This window comes from Staurois parvus, unplaced genomic scaffold (assembly GCF_062004578.1).
Source record: "Staurois parvus isolate SC_StPar_1 unplaced genomic scaffold, SC_StPar_1.0 ptg000249l, whole genome shotgun sequence".
NCBI lineage: Eukaryota > Metazoa > Chordata > Amphibia > Anura > Ranidae > Staurois > Staurois parvus.
Window position 1 is genome coordinate 8,051,228 of NW_028318045.1, and position 16,273 is coordinate 8,067,500.

Genomic DNA, 16,273 nt, shown 5'->3' on the forward strand with positions numbered 1-16,273 from the left:
CCGCTGCTGACCATAGCCAGCGGCGCTGACTGAGCAGCAAAAATCCGACAGGGCAGTTGCACAGAAGTTTATTAAGACTTCTGTAAAACCAACCTACCCATACATGGATCAAAATTAAGTTGGTCCCTGCTAAACTGGATGAATTTCGATCCATGTATGACCAATACCCAGAAGCATAGGGTATTGTTTCCATCTGTGATGGAAGGAGAAAGGCAAGGGAGCACTGGGGTCGGAACACTTTGCAAAGATAGTGTAATTTTGCCTTGAATGGCCAAGGTGATAGTGTCTCTTTAAAAGCTGATGTTTAGGTATAACTATTTTTACATTGGTCCAGTTTAAATCATGTATGGCATATCTTCCAGTGGAAGTTGGAAATCACTGTAGTAGACAATGCTACTACAGTAAACTCTACTAGTTTTGAGGTTCTGCATCGAGCGGCTGCCCTGCTGCACTATGAACATAGGAAGTCATTCGCTCAGCAGGGGCACCATTTTAGCAACACTTTACATTTTTTCAATGAATGCAAAGTATTTTCAGATTGGACAAGGTGGAGAGGTGGGACTGTGACACCACAATATCTACCTCGTCTTTATTGAGAAAATGCTGTGTTCTCTGAATGGCGCCCATGCCGAGCAGGCAACCTCCTGTGTATAGTAAGCAGCAGAGCAGCTGCTTGGCATAGGACTCAAAAGCTAGAGGTAAAACACCATGAGATCAGTGTCTACTACATTGATTTCCAGATTTCACAGGAATCCTATAGGTATGGAACATACATACTGTACATTGATCCAAGCTGGACCAATGTATCTATGTAAAAATTGCTATACCTAAACTTCAGCTTTAATTATTCTCCATGGTTGCCTAAATTGTAGACAAATTAGGGGAATAAAGCACATTTTTTCTTTTCTAGGGGAAAGACTATAAAATAACATCTTTAACCTCCTTGGCGGTATTCCCGAGTGTAGCTCGGGGTAACATTTCAGTACCAAGAGCGGTAACCCCGAGCTACACTCGGGAATACCATGCGGCACTGCTCCGGCATGTGTTCTTCACTTATCTTACCCTGCGCTCCCACGATGTGTCCCCTGCAGCGTCCCCGGCCATCTCCTCCGGCCGATGCCGGCATCCGGCTTCTGTGTCCTGTCCCTGTGACGTCGGGACGTACGGGCGCCGCCGCCGGCAGCGGGAAATTTAAAAATTTTAAAAAATTTCATTTTTTTTTTTTTACATAGTAAAACATTGCTGTCTCAACCAATTTCACATACATTTTGTCCCTAGTGCTGTGTTCTGCACCCTGCCTGCATTTTGTCTGTTCTTTCTGCCTGGAAACTGAGAAACATCCATGGCGTCCAAAAAGTGTCCCTTTAGGTCAAAAGCGGTTTAGATCAGCTAGAGAACAGCGATAGTAAATCAGAACCACTTGCAGAATTGAGTGATAATGATTTGTGGGGAAATTCATCATCAGACACTGAAAACGATTTTGCGACTTTGCTCAGCAATGTGCAAACTTATTGTGGCGCTATATTTCAAATTTCAGTGTTTTTGGTTTGATTATATTATTGAATTAAATGTATTATTATTAGATTATTATTTTTTGTGATTATTTATTAAATTATAATTTATGATTTCGTGTTTCAAATTTTATCCTACCCGGGATGTTTACTAGACTCTTGTTCGGACAGATTTCAGTGAGTTATTCCTAAAAATTACAGCCTACAATAAAAAAACTACATATTTCCATGCAAAAAAATGGTACCGCTTTCAGCACCAAAAATCGGAAAGAATCATACCGCCAGGGAGGTTAATAAATATATTTTCTTTAGTACGGTAAATGCATATGAATATTTTGTACTTCCTTATGCAAAGTGCACAGCACTTTATTATTACTAATAGCTTCTTTGTTCCTTTTGATAATAGGCTGTTTACAAAGACCAACAGCTCAAGATGAAATTTACGCACACACACACATTTTCCGTCAGGAAAATAATTCGATGTCAGTGTGCCTTTAAAGTAGGGAGCCTGAAGCACAGCTTTCTGATGACACTCACTGGATGAGAGGCTTTGCCAGGTAAGCGGATGAGCAAGTTATTACACAAACACACAATGCCTCCACCCTAGAGAAAGCAATAGTATGTTCGCCCTGAGGCTATGTGGAATTCCAGTCCAACAAGAGGCTTGAATGAAACTTCCAGAGTCAACTCATCCAGATCCCTGACTGACTAATCTGTTCCCTCTCTAAACTGAACATTTCTTACATAATCCATTCACTACACTTCTATCAGAAGCAGGGAGGACAATCCTATTTCAAGCTCAAACTGGAAAAGGCCCAGTACCAAAAGGTCCCAAGAAAAACTATACTATTATTAGAAGATAGATAAAGCATGTATAGTAGTGTTATAATAATAATTAAGCCTAAGCATAAATAAATAAGGTGCAATACTCACCTTACCTCTCACTCTGGAAGGTTTCTCCATTCTCTTTTGTCTGATGCTCTAGGTTGTAGGTGGTCCCTTGGCATCTTCACACACAATGCAGGACTATTGGTTCCTCATGCATTGTACAGTTTGTGACCACCAGCAAGAGCACCAAAGAGAAGGGGATTTGAGCAACTCGTCACAATGTGGAGGAAGCCCACTGGAGCATGGGATAAGATATTACACATTATTCCTCTACCTTTTGATTTAAAGGTGGTTAACTTGGACTTTTCTCTTAAATCTGCCCAAAAAATTAAAGTGATATACCCCCCTCTTAGATTGTAAGCTCCAAGGAGCAGGGCCCTCCTACACCTCTTGTATTGAACTGTATTGTTGCTGTATTGTCTCCTTTTATATTGTAAAGCGTTGAGCAAACTGTTGGCACTATATAATTCCTGTATTATAATAATAATAAAGGTTGGGTTTTTTTTCATAAAAATAACAAACATATTATACTTGCCTGCTCTGTGCAGCGGTTTTTCACACAGGAACCCCAATCCTCCTCTTCTTGGGTCCCCCACTGATGCTTCTGGACCCTCCTTCCTGCCCCTATGTCAAGCAGCTTGCTATGGGGGCACCCAAGCAGGCTCGCTCCTGAGCTGCTGTCCTGCGCCTCTCTCTCCTCATTGGCTCACTGCCTGTGATTGGCAGCAGGAGTCAATGGCTCCCACTGCTGTCTCATTCAATGAAGGAGAGTCCCTGGAGAGCCGAGGCTCTTGTGTACAGTGCTGGATCGCGATGGTTTTTATCTCCATGCATAGAAGGTAAAAAAAACCTTGAGCCTTTACAACCACTTTAAATATCACTATCTTGAAACTTCTAACATTCTGCATGCTTGTTTCCTACCCTTGTGATTACCTGTTTTTGCCAAGAAGCTTGCACAGAGATTGAAAAGCACAACTTGAGACATTCTCAGCTCTGTCCTATTTAGAGGTGAAGTCATGGGGAGGCAATGCTAATGAGTAATGTCCTCCTATATAACCTTCATTACAGATTTCATATTATTCCTATATTGGGGGGAGTGCAAACTCACAAAAGACCAAATCCAGGTTGTCCCCTTTCCAGTTTTCAGCCCCCGCAACCTTGGAACAGCCCCCCCATGTATTTTTTATTTTTTTGTATACAAACCTTTTATCAGTGGATGTTGGGTCCAGGTGCTTTTCTTCTTCCAGTGGTGGAGGCTCCTGACCCATGCAGAGAATTAGGACATGGCACCATTCCCTGATGCATTCTTCTGTGAGTTCAGGGCTGCCTGAGGACACACCCCCAGGAGGTCTGTCCTTGATGCCCTGGGCTCACAAGAAGTAGGCTGAACAATACTGAGCATCATTCAACCTTGAAAAGGACCGTATGTGTCTGCAGGAGGCAGCCGACAGAGTGATAATTTGGCCATACATAAGCAAGGGTATTGGGGATGCAATATTTTTCCCAGTATTGAAAATTATTATGTAATTAAAGCAGACAGACCCTCTTGGTGTGAAGATGTTACAGTATTACATCTCTCACTCCATCTCCACAGCAAAACAGTGTAAGAATTTGCAAGTTCACTAAAAATGTCTATATCTGAAAACATATATATGAACTTTTCAGTATCGATCAGTTTTGGGGGGAGAAACTCTTAAAATTAGTGCATTCTGTCAATTCTATTGCCTGTAATTCAGCCTCCCAGGGATTCCTGACCATTGCTTTTCTTTCCTCATTTCTAAGAAAGACCTTGTGCAATTAGTACAACAATATTGATTAAATGTAACATTGGCTGAACACTTACTGGCTTCCTTTAAGGTGGTACATGACTGGTAGGTAGAAGTGCGAATTGCTGGCGCTCTGACATTGTACAGGCGGATCTTCTCGATGCGAGAATCAAAAACTCGAAGCAAAGGATCCTTCTCCTCCCATAGAGACATGATCTTATTGTCGATAAATGTGGCAAACATTTGCGTCTCAATGAACCTAGAGAGGAACGGGAGGTAGGGCTCTGGCTGGTCTGACAAGAAAGAAGCCTGCAATAGAAAAAGTAAACAAGTAAAATAAATAAATAAATCAGGATTAAATTGCAACCTTTTTTTCTGAACGTTAAAATGAAAATTAAAGTGATTCTAAACCTTACTTTCTTTTTTAATAATAAACATGTTATACTCACCTGCCTAGTGCAATGGTTTTACACAAAGCAGCCCAAATCTTCTTCTGGGGTCCCCCTCTGGCACTCCTGGCTTTTCCTCTTCAGTGAGTACCTCCATACAAAGCCACTTTCTATGGGGGCCCTCGTGTGGGCTCAATTTCGAGAAGCACTGCCTGTGTCCTGTGTCCCCCCGGTCCCATGTTACAGGATTTAAATGCCAGAAGCAGGAGCCAATGGCTCCCACTGCTATCAATCTGCCCTGTAATGAGGAAGAGAACCAAAAGAGCCACTGCTATCGGACTCAGGTAAGTATAAGAGGGGGCTGGGGGGGGATCCTGGACACAGAAGGTTTTTTTTACCTTAATACAGGCTTTAGAAACACTTTAAATTGACCTATAGCAACATAAGAACTGCACAATTTATTATCCATCCTGCACTTACAAATTTAAAGCTGAACTCAAGACAAACAGCTAAATACATGAGTGAAATATATATAACAGTTGTTAGAGAGTTCTTTGATGCTTAGTAAGCTCTGACATGACTCCATATTACTAGCAACACACGCAGTGAATGATGAAAGTGAGGCATCCCACCTGTTAGCTAGGTGTCTCATCACACAGCAGAAGCAAAATAATGTTTCTCACCTGCAAATCATCTACTGTTTTTAGTTTCAGTTTTTATATCTAGCTTTATCTAGTAGCTTTTTGTGAACTGGTACCCAGAATTCAACTGCATATGCTAGAGGAGGTATAATGATTTGTACAGAGGTAAAATTATGTCTCACTCTCTGGAGTCTATAGGGTTGACTTACTAAAGGCACATAGTTTGTGCACTTTGCAATTGCAGTTGCTCCCGAGCTTAGTATTCTTTAGAAAGAATACCCAATCACATGCAAGGAAAAAAAAAAAAGCAAAAAACAGCATTTTGGCTGCACATGATTGGATGATGAAAGTCAGCAGAGCTTCTCCTCACTTATTAAGATCTGGAGCAACTGTACTTGCAGGGGCCACAACTTTACTAAATCAACCTCTATACTTTTGATACAAGTAAGGGGGCATCTACTGAATAAGGACACTAAGGTTTAAAGCTTTCCTTATCTAGCCTAAAGAATAAAGGTTTTACCTGGAGTTGAGGTCTAATAAAACCATCAATCATGGAATGGAACTCTTTTGAATATATGAACAGATACTTGCTAGTTTATACAGAGAAATGTTCTATGCTGGATCTCTAGTATGCCCCATTTAATGAGAGCCTATTAGTCAGAGAGTTCGGTCTAGGACTAGCATCGCCACCTCAAATGCACTCTGACAGTATAATTCCAGCACTCAGTAGATTAAACTTTACTACTGCTCACTGCTGCTCTTGAGATGGCCTTGCTACTGTTTCTGCTGATCTGGATGCCAAATGTCATCTTATGCCTAGTCCTTACTGTTAATCACTTTGTATGCTAAATTGTGTTAATAACACTGTTAATCCTTTTATGCTTGCCTAGTTTCCAACCAAATAGGGTGGCAATTTATTAGGTTTTCCTTTACTAACTGGTTTGGTACCTGCTGTCTATCAGATAGCACTACTACTGGGTACTATATTTGGTAGACCAGCATTTTCTGACCAAGAATGACACCAAGAGCGCTGGTACTAAGTATTACTTTCAGTACCCATCCTAATCAGCGGCTCCTACAGGGGTAACGCTACATCTTCATGAGCTGCCCCATAAAATGACCACCTATGTGAGACAAAAGATTTGTTTACATATCCTTTACCTCTGGGTTTAAAGTAGAACTATAGGCAAAACTTTTTTTTCCCATTTTGAAAAGAGAAAGGGAGGGTTATAACCCGTCAGTTCATTTTTTGCCATCTACATCCCATTAGAGAGAATTCCCCTCACTTCATGTCCCACAGCTAAACAGGAAGTGAGAGGAAATCACCGCAAATTAAGGGAATTCTCAGGGGACCCCCAGGTCACCAGAACTACTGTTCCCATTGGAAGATTTCCCCTCTATTACTTATCTGGGGAGAGCCCAAAACGTGGGATTTTCTTTTAACTTTCACTTTCAATGATAAGGGAAAACAAAACAAATAGAGAGGGTGAATCTCCCTAACAGGGGCACAGGCAGCAATAACAATTGACAGGGGTTCTAATCCATCTCCACTCTGTGCAAAACTAAAAAAAAAAGTTTTGCCTTAAGTTATACTTTACGTCTACCATAAGCAAAAAACATGGCTTACTTTATCAAAATTCTGCATCTGCTCTCGGTTGGTCAGCCAAGATTCCATGTCATGAGCAGCCTGAATGACAAATGCCTCATAGTCCGAGAACATCTGCGTAAATCGGTTGGCAAACACTTCTCGGATCTGCACATTGAGTTTGTAATCCCTCAGCTCCTGCTCAGCACACTGGAGCTTGTGCTCATCCTCAGGGTCTGTCAGTGGAACACTGATGCTGATCTTGTCCATCTTTATCCCTGTCCTTTTGGTGAGAGCCTCAAGTCGGGCCATAGTTTCATTGCCCTTCAGCAGCTCGTACATGTTGATATTGTGGCTGGAGATATTGCCATTCTTCTTATCGTTCACCAAGTCATCCAGTACAAGGCTCTTTAGCTTGGTGGCGCTCTCGCTGCAGTGTAAATTTCCCTCTGGTGGTATGCCATAGTTCAAGAGAACCTCTGAGATTTCCTGAATAAATTCCAATTTGTTGGGGAACTGTGGGAACTCCTCCGGTAGTTCTATGAAGTGGTTATCAATGTCCACAAAACAAAGATTAGCCTGAAATGACAAGGAGACAATCTGAAATTAGCAGTTCAGTTGCCTATTATAAGAACATAACTTGAAGTTTAGAAGCATTCAAAAGACCCTCTTTCAGTCCACTCACTTCAACAAAAATCCTTCTATAAGATTATATGTGCATTTAGTGTATTTTATACAAGTTATCTACCCGTAAAAGCCATCCTTGTGTAGACATCCAAAATGCCAAGGTCACTGGAACATGCAGGGAGAACATTCACTTTCTTTGTATAGGTCTCTCCCCCACCAGCTTTAGCACTGTTTACCAACTGTAGAAACTGCTTGGGAACATAAGTAGCTGGTGAAGCAGTGACACATGCAAGCACTGGGTCCTCCACAGAGATCCAATGGTGATTTCTCACCAGTATCGCAAATGTGCCATCTTTCAACGGTTATGCGAGTTTGCTCTGAAGTATTACAGTATTGTTACGACTCATTGTAAAAAACAAGTACCTTGTTATTAATTCCGAAAATTGTTGCCAAGCTCTTTTAAAAACATCTTTATTGGACTAATAGGAAAAGAGTAAACACTTTTAAAGCTCAACCCATGTTTTACAATCTGACTGTACAATCTCCTGTCTACCAATAATCATGTAGTGCAAGTGCTTGCTTGACTGGTTGCATATTGATTGGAAAGTCTAGGTAGGTCCTCATAATTTTGTAGATCCAAAGTTGATTGTCACAGGTATGGTGGGATTAACACTGACTCATCTAACTCTTAATCCATATCAGTGTCAACAAATGTTTTGCTGCAGCCTGTGAAGAAATTTCCCAGCAATTCCTTTCCACAATGCAGCAGGGCACCACCCAGAAGTGGCAATCACAGTAGTGGTGCTGACTACATTGATTTCCAGCTTCCAGGGGGATTGGCCAGTTATGGCATACACATGGTTACACTGGTCCAAGCTGGACCAATGTAACCATGTAAAAATATTTATAAGTGAAATTCATCTTTAGTCCTCATGATGGGTCCATTTTAAGAGTCCGTCTTTATTAGGGAAGCACAACCCCCACAAGAAGGCCACGTGGTGATCTAATGCTCGCTAATCAAACCAGTTTACTAGCTGTCAGCTGTGACGCCATCTTGCCCTCATCAGCCCCACTATAATTAGACGCCCATCTGTCAGCCCCATTTATAATGTATCAAGCATCTGCATTTTCCACACAACTGGGGGCCCCACTTTCTCTTGGAACAAATGAGAATTTATTAAAAAACAGACACTGATCAAAATTAATTGCCAATGATGTAAAAATGGACCGAGGCCCAGTTCAGCTTTTGTCACATTTCTATGCAAAACAGGGCTTATAAGACAATTCTTGTAGAACAGTAGCAGCATGGTAGTCTATCAAATTTCAATTTCCTTTCCAATAGGTTTATTAGATTTTTCCAGTAGAAATGTGACAATAGAATTCGATAAATTACACTTGCAAGAATAATAGCCTTCACATTCAGCGTTTGAAAGTGTACAGCAACAAATTACAGATTTTAGTTTCCATTGTTTCAGTACAGCCATGAATAAGGACTTCATGTACGGCCTTGTGCATTTGCACCAGGTGAAAAAGGGAAGCCACATTGTTATTTCAGTAAAAATAAACATTTTTCGTTATTAATGCAAAAACTAAAATGTTAGTTATGTAGCAAATTGCTTTGAGTATTGTATCTAATGCAGATAATGGTAAATATGTTCCTGGGAATGTGATTAGTACTCTGTGAGGACATAAGTACAGGAGCTGCCAATATCAATGTGTTTTTGAAGATGTAATCTCCAGGGTTGTCATACTTGCCTTTTCGGCAAGACTTGGAGAATCACAGATCTAGAACGCTGACACATTCGTCATTTGGGACATACCCATTCTGGGAGCTTTTCTTATTTGTTCCCTCTTTTAAATATGCCGTTTAAATAATTTTGGTGGATCTGTTCAATTAGTGCTGATGGTATGTGACCCTTTGGGGTATATCGGACTCCAGTCCCGTTTGCTATAGTTCCTCCTCTGGCCCGTATATTTTGTCACAACAGATGTAGGGGCTGGCAGAAGGAACCACAGACAACAGTAATGGTCATGTTTTCTGCCAGCAGCGGAATAGGATCCCGGCCTAGAGCTTTGCAGGAATTCACTCGCTGCCTGTCGGACAGGAATGCATACAAATTTTTATTTATTTATTTATTTTTTTTAACAGGGGTCAGCTTGCGGAAATATTTTATGCTAGCAAAAGGGTCACTTTAACCAGTTTGGCTCCAGAGCAATTTTTTTATTTTTCACACACACAGACACACACACACACGTAATAATCATTATTTTTGGCAATAAAATGACTTAAACCCCGAGAACATTATATATTTTCTGAAAGCAGAAATCCTGTAGAATAAAAAAGGTGGTAGTTGCAAATATTTATGTCACATTATATTTTTTAAACTGTTTATTAAATGCAAATTTTCAAGAAGAAATATAATAAATGCATTTTGGTGCAAACACACATATAAGAATACCCATTTTTTGGTAAAATATAAAAGATGAGGTTGTGTCTAGCAAACAGATACCAAAATACGCTGTCTTAAAATAGAACTAGAACCATCAGAAGGTCTTTAGTGCATTTTTTTTTACCACACAGGGAAAAGTTCCCGTCACTTTCTATTTTGCCAGTTTATTTCATTAAAATTGGAAAGGGGTTAGAAAGGTCTAAGTACACCATACATGTTATGTATTAACATAAACTATATAATCGATTTGTGCCCAGCCAGGCAGGCACTTACACTACACAGTTGTTGGTAGACCTAAAGAAGATTGTATAGTCAGATTGTAAAGTGTGTGGTGAGCTTTAGAAGAGGAGAAGTGTTTACTCTTCCTCCGTTTTTCCAAAACTAAAAAATTTGGCTGGATGTGGGAATTCATTTTATGTGGTCCCGCAGCAAGTGAGAAACACTAAAGCTGGTGGTGGAGTGACATATACAAAAAAGTGAGTGAGATGTCCCCTTGCTTTGTAATAGCCATTGATCCTATCAGAAATCTACTGGGCTGTTTATTGCCTGTACACTCCTCAGTGTTATCTCAAGAAGTGTTATCAGTCCTTCCAGGACTCTTTCTGTAACTATAGCACCGTTTTCCCCTATGTTATCCAATGAGGAGGGAGGTGTTTTATAGTCCTTACACTTTAAATGGCTGCTCCTACATAAGTACAGTACAATGAGTGAATGCTGTCACCCAAGGACACAAAGTATGTTACTGGCAAGGTTACCAACTGAAAAGAAAGACTAAACATATAAAGATTTTGAAACTCCAATATATTTGAACCTGGAGCTAAGCTATACTTATATTTTTAAATTGCAACTCAACCTGTCCTGTTTTGCATTGCCACCTGCATATGAGTATCATGAGTGTTCAGCTGCTGCTGCTCTTTTACTATCTAATCGAAGTCTTGATCATGATAAATTACTTTGACTACAGTAAAGTAAATGATCAGAGGGTCATAATGGGGTGGGAGAAAGGAATCATAGCACATGATGGGGGATAAAAAGGTTTCCGACACTTCCGGAAAGATCAAATGCTGAAGAGATTGCAGCACTGGAATGAAGGGATAGTAGGGGACCTGACAGGGTCATTAAAAAAAATTTAAAAATATGAAGAAAAGTAGCTCTAGCTGAAAACTACACCTCTCCAGTGCAGAAAGAACTCAGACTCAGTGCCTCTCATCTTCCAAGTTGAATGATGCCCAGACCACTTTCTGTGAGCCCAGGCTGTCATGGACCTGCCTCCTGGTGCTCATGCACAGTGACATGGGCTTGCAGGAGGATGCTACAGAGAACAGTGCTATGTCATTACTTTGTACCAGTCTCTGCAGCATTTTAGACTTGTTCACTACCACAGGGAGAAGGGAGTAATGACCTATGGTGATGATGTGTGAGAAGGGTTAAGTGGTACACAAGGTTCTCACCCATACAGTTCGCAGGGCTCAGGAATGCTTGTCTTAAAACGAAGCAGAGTGTCTTGTCTTTTTTATTCATAATTAGTGAATCTTGGATTGGGTTCTGGAGCTCTGAGGTTTGTAGAGTACCGAGTGAGTGGAGGCTTACAACTCTGGGTCCACACTTTGTCAGCCACCAGCATCCTAATGGTGCAGGTGTATACAACCATCTTAGTATGTGTGCCCCACTCTCCCAGGAATCCATGTGGTTGCGAGTAGCAAGTATTTCTTTGTACTGACCAGGCCAATATCTGTAGGTGTGTGTCCATGTGGAAACTGATAAAGGCCCTGAATGGACGTAGAAAGCCAGGAGAAAACAAGAGTTTGTTATTTGGTGTGATGTTGAAACCCCTGTGAAGGAAACCTTGGTGTAAAGGAACTTTTTCTTTCTAATACATGTGGACAGAAAGCCCTCAGCCTCAGTTGAAGTAGGCAAGTTTCTGAATGCTCTATCCTTGAGCTAAACTTCCACAATATGTGTGTACAGTATATACACACATACATATATACACATATATATATATATATATATACACACACACACACACACACATACATACATATACACACACACAGCGTGGTGGTACTACACACAGTAATAAGTGGCAAGTGTGTCCAATTACTGATAGGGGGCACACTTGTTGCGAGCCAGTACAGAGACTGGTAATCAAGATGGCAGACAACAGTGTTAGCGCGTGCATGGAACACCACATGGTGATGAAGTTTCCTGTGAACGAAGGTGTAAAACCTTCGGATGTCTACAGACGATTTCAAGCACAGTACAGCAATGAGATGCTCAGCCGTAGTAAGACATGAATGGTGTAAACGTTTCAAAGATGGCCGTATGTCCATCAGTGACAATCCCGGCCATGGTGGTTCTCAGCCCACAGCAGTCGTTCCTGTGAACGTTCAGCACGTGGAGTGCCTGATTCTGGATAAGCAAAACACAACTTGTCGTGAAATTGTACAAAAGACTAATCTTTCTGTGGGAACGGTGAACACAATGACGACGAAGTGAAACAGGCTCATGGAGTGATTACCTGTGAAACATTGACTCTGGAAGGAGACATTCTTCTTTCAATGGGGCTGCAACTCACATCCAATTGCTGGGAACATCCCACATGTAATCATTAGTGGCAGCATTTGCAGGTGTGAATGGGCCTAAAAGTCCAAACAAGTATTTGCAGCACACTTCTAATCTTTATACAGTATGTAGAAAATACAAACTAACAGCAACAGTTTTGTGCATATTATGCTGCAGGTACTTTTCTATTCTTTATACAATCTGCAGATGATGCAGAGTGTTGCAGCTTCTTGTCTAGACTGACTATCAATCTATCTATCGCTCAAAACTTGGGATACTTGAGTATTAACACCAAGCCACTAAAAGATCCCGCTAGTGTTCAATAAATCTCTACAATAAATACAATTTGTTAAACCAAACTTGTAAAATGTTAAAGGTAATTAAGAATATATAAAGCACACAATTCAATAACAGAAAACACATGCTTGATGAACGTATGTTACATGTTCCCTTTAAATCAGAAATCCCATTCAGAGGACAGTCAGCAGCCAAGGCAGTATTGGGAAGAGTGGGGTCACATGTCTGCAGCTATCAGACTATCTTACAGGGTGACTGTTCTTTTATGTGTCATCGCCGTGCTTCACAGGCCCATTTTGCTTCCACATTGCATGCCTATTATTCAGCATGAGCGGGAGATCTCTGCCTAGAGAACCCCTGGGGGTAACGGCACTCTTCTCTCTCTCTCTCTTCAAAAGCAGCTGGAAATTAAAGTCAGCTCTCATAGATTATCAAACATCAGAGTTGTATGATATCTAATCATTGCTAATGCGCCGTATAAACATATCAAGGTTCTATATAAAGCTGCAGAGACAGAACTGGGGTTAGAAATCTTGCTACTGCATATGCACAGGAAATATGAGATGCCAATGGGTGACTAAGTCTGTCATACTGCAATTACTTTTGTATGGGCTGGTACTTTAAAAAAATAATAATAAAATAAGATGGATTTTAAACGCGTGCTCCAGCAATTATTGGTAAAAAAAGAAGCTCTCCTTAATCGTCATGCACACTGGATGTTTTTACAGCGGCTCTTATTGGCTTTTGATGGGTTTTTTTCTACAGCTAGTAAACCCACCAGCATGTTATCCTATGTGTCCATGTACACAAAGACTATAAACAGCATTTTTTGGCTGGAAAAAAAAAACCCCAGGACTAGTGGGTTTCTAGAGGAGTTTTTTAGCTGTAAAAACGCTCTAACGCTGAAAAATGCGGTAAAATGCCACAAACCAACGTTTTTTGGACTTTTTTTGACAAAAAAAAAGTTTTTTAGTTAGAAAAACCCACTAAAAAACAGAAACGCGTCAAAACGCCGCTAAACAAAAGCTGAAAAACTCACGTTTTTAATGTGATTTTACACAGCCAACATTACCAGGGTTATCAAAACGTCCCGTGTGCATGAGGGCTTATACTCATCTCTTCTTCCCTGTGAGCTATCATTGGTCCTCTTCCAAGTTGAAAGGGGCCCAAGCATGATTCAACAGACCTTCTGTGAATGTGGGGCATCCTTGACCATCAAAATGATGCAGAAAACAGTGCTAATGTCTCCAGCACCAAAAAAAAGAGGAAGAGGACCCTGTGAATCACAAGGCAGGTCTGAAGAAATCTGAAAAAAAAAAAAAAAACTACTTGTGGGGGTCATATGGGGGTGATAAGAACTTGGGAAGGGGGTGGAAGGTAGAATGAAACATGTGCCCCTGTAAGCACCTTCTTGTTGCAGAATGTCAAACCTCTGGGGTCTGCTGGCATTATAGCTTTCCAACCAAATTATTTTTGCTTTGCCATGTCTGACAGGACGCACAGCAGCGCACATGCTGAACAAGTCATGGTGCATGAACACTGTGGTTGTCTAGCTCTAAACATGTCCCCCGTGTCGTTGAAGCAGCTCACCTGACACATCGCATAAAGCGAACAGCACTCAGGATTCCAGACAAGCTGCAACTTGACCTTGCCAGGAGATCCGCGTATAATGTTGGACTCACGCTGAATGTCAAGCAAGCATCAAAAACTGTGATCTGAAACTAGCACGTTTCATAAAATAACATGTTCCAGCGGATGTTTGGAGGCCCAGTCAAATCTGAAACATTATTTTTATTCATTTCTGTTCACTGAAAGATGGATACACATTTTGTAAAAGGTGGAAGTGTTCTATCTTAAAAACAGAACTACAGCCAAAAATAAAATCTAAAAATTAATAGTCGATTAAAAGATGAAAAACAATCAGTTTTTGATGCACCATCAGAAATTTCCCCCTACAGTACTTTTTTTTTACTGCTTGTGGATGTCTGCATCATTCATTCCCACTTCCTCTGAGCCCAGGTCATTCTGGACCCACCTCCACCTATGACTGGACGGTATAAGAAGAAGCAGCACAGTGATGAGCTCATTTCTCAGTCACCCTTCTTTCGCCTCCTATCAGCTATATGACTATGTTATTGTTAGCACATGCGCTGACATTTCATATTCCTGATATGTGCCTGCTGTACCATGTACTTGTATGAAAAAGTATCCTGTTCTTTGTATTGCTTCCTTTGTGTGAAATCCCTGGTGTTCCTGCCGGTCCCTATGCTTTCCTATTAAAAATGTATCTTTCAGTAAAGATTAGCACCTTTGGGAGTGGAGGGGGTACCCGAATTTGACAGGTACCTGCTCCCACTTCCATCGCCTAGGCGATCGAAAGCAGAAGTCGTCCCCCCCTCCTGGTAGTCTTCTGGGACACGTGACAGCTCCCAGAAGACTACGGGGCCATTCACAAAGAACAGCGCTTCTCGCACATGCGCAGTGGGCACCCAGCTGTGAAGCCGCAAGCTGTCATAGCTGGGTGCCCACACTGAAGATGCTGGCGCCAAGGAGAGAAGACGGCCAGTGAAACCAGCGATGGTGAGGACACTGCTGGACTGAGGGACAGGTGAGTGTCTGTATTTTAAAAGTCGGCAGCTACAGTATTTGTAGCTTTAATGAAGATAGTTCAGAAACATGCAAGTTCAGCCTCTTAGGCTATAAGTTGGAATGTTGTGTACAAGAATGTACGTATCGTGCCTTGATACCCTTCTTTTTTTTTCCATTTGTACGGATTTGTACCAATTTGTATTACTGTCTTGAAAAACTAAAAAAAACTCAATAAAAATTAATGAAAAACATTAAAAATGCCAATTTTCGGAGCTAATAAGCAAAGGGGTATCAAAAATTAATATGGGGATTGGGTACTGTCTGCATTACCAAATGCAAAAATGGGATTTTTTTTGTTGCTCACCGTAAAATCCCTTTTTCTGAGGTCTTTAAGGACACAGCTGCTCTTAAGTGTTTAAAATTGCTGGCAAATGACATTTTTTCCTGGCTTTTTTTAAAAAAGAAAAAAAACAACACGTAGACCTTTCCAAGGGTCTGCTAAGTATTATGGAGGACCTTTGAAAGGGTCCAATTTTTTTTTGGCAGTGAAGCCAAGAATGAATCTCCAGTGGTTGTGAGGATGTGTGGTTGGGGGGTTTATTAGGCCCCCTAGATACCAGCCATCCCCCTATGTGAATGATTATGGGATACACAGTAACCCTGCTCCTTCACAGGAAAAAACAAAATGAAGAGTTGTAAACTAGAAATAAAGATGTTGAAATGCTTGGCTCTGGTGAGGCAGCAAACCTAAAACAAGGCTACCCTCAAAAGAGGATAGCCTATCAGGAGAAGCACTAAACCAAATAGTGAGGGTGTCTAAATTGCTTTAATAGTTCACAGAAAGATTACATATTACAGTATTAAATACATTTCCGTTAGCATGTTCAATGCTATTTCCCTGTGTCTTTCCATTTGATTACACATAACTTAATTTCTGAACTTATTTGTTTGGTTTCTTTGTATGT

General features: G+C 40.9%; 1 protein-coding gene across 2 annotated transcripts in view; it reads right to left on the bottom strand.

Moving 5' to 3' along the window:
- DENND5B (DENN domain containing 5B) overlaps positions 1 to 16,273 on the bottom strand; it is a 160,873-nt gene that overhangs the window by 65,847 nt on the left and 78,753 nt on the right. For both annotated transcript variants that reach the window (XM_089680730.1, XM_089680731.1), the window contains 2 exons: positions 6,823 to 7,359; positions 4,243 to 4,474 (listed from right to left, as the gene is read on the bottom strand). In XM_089680730.1, the coding sequence (XP_089536856.1) occupies positions 4,243 to 4,474; positions 6,823 to 7,359 (769 nt within the window). The remainder of the gene's footprint in view (positions 1 to 4,242; positions 4,475 to 6,822; positions 7,360 to 16,273) is intronic.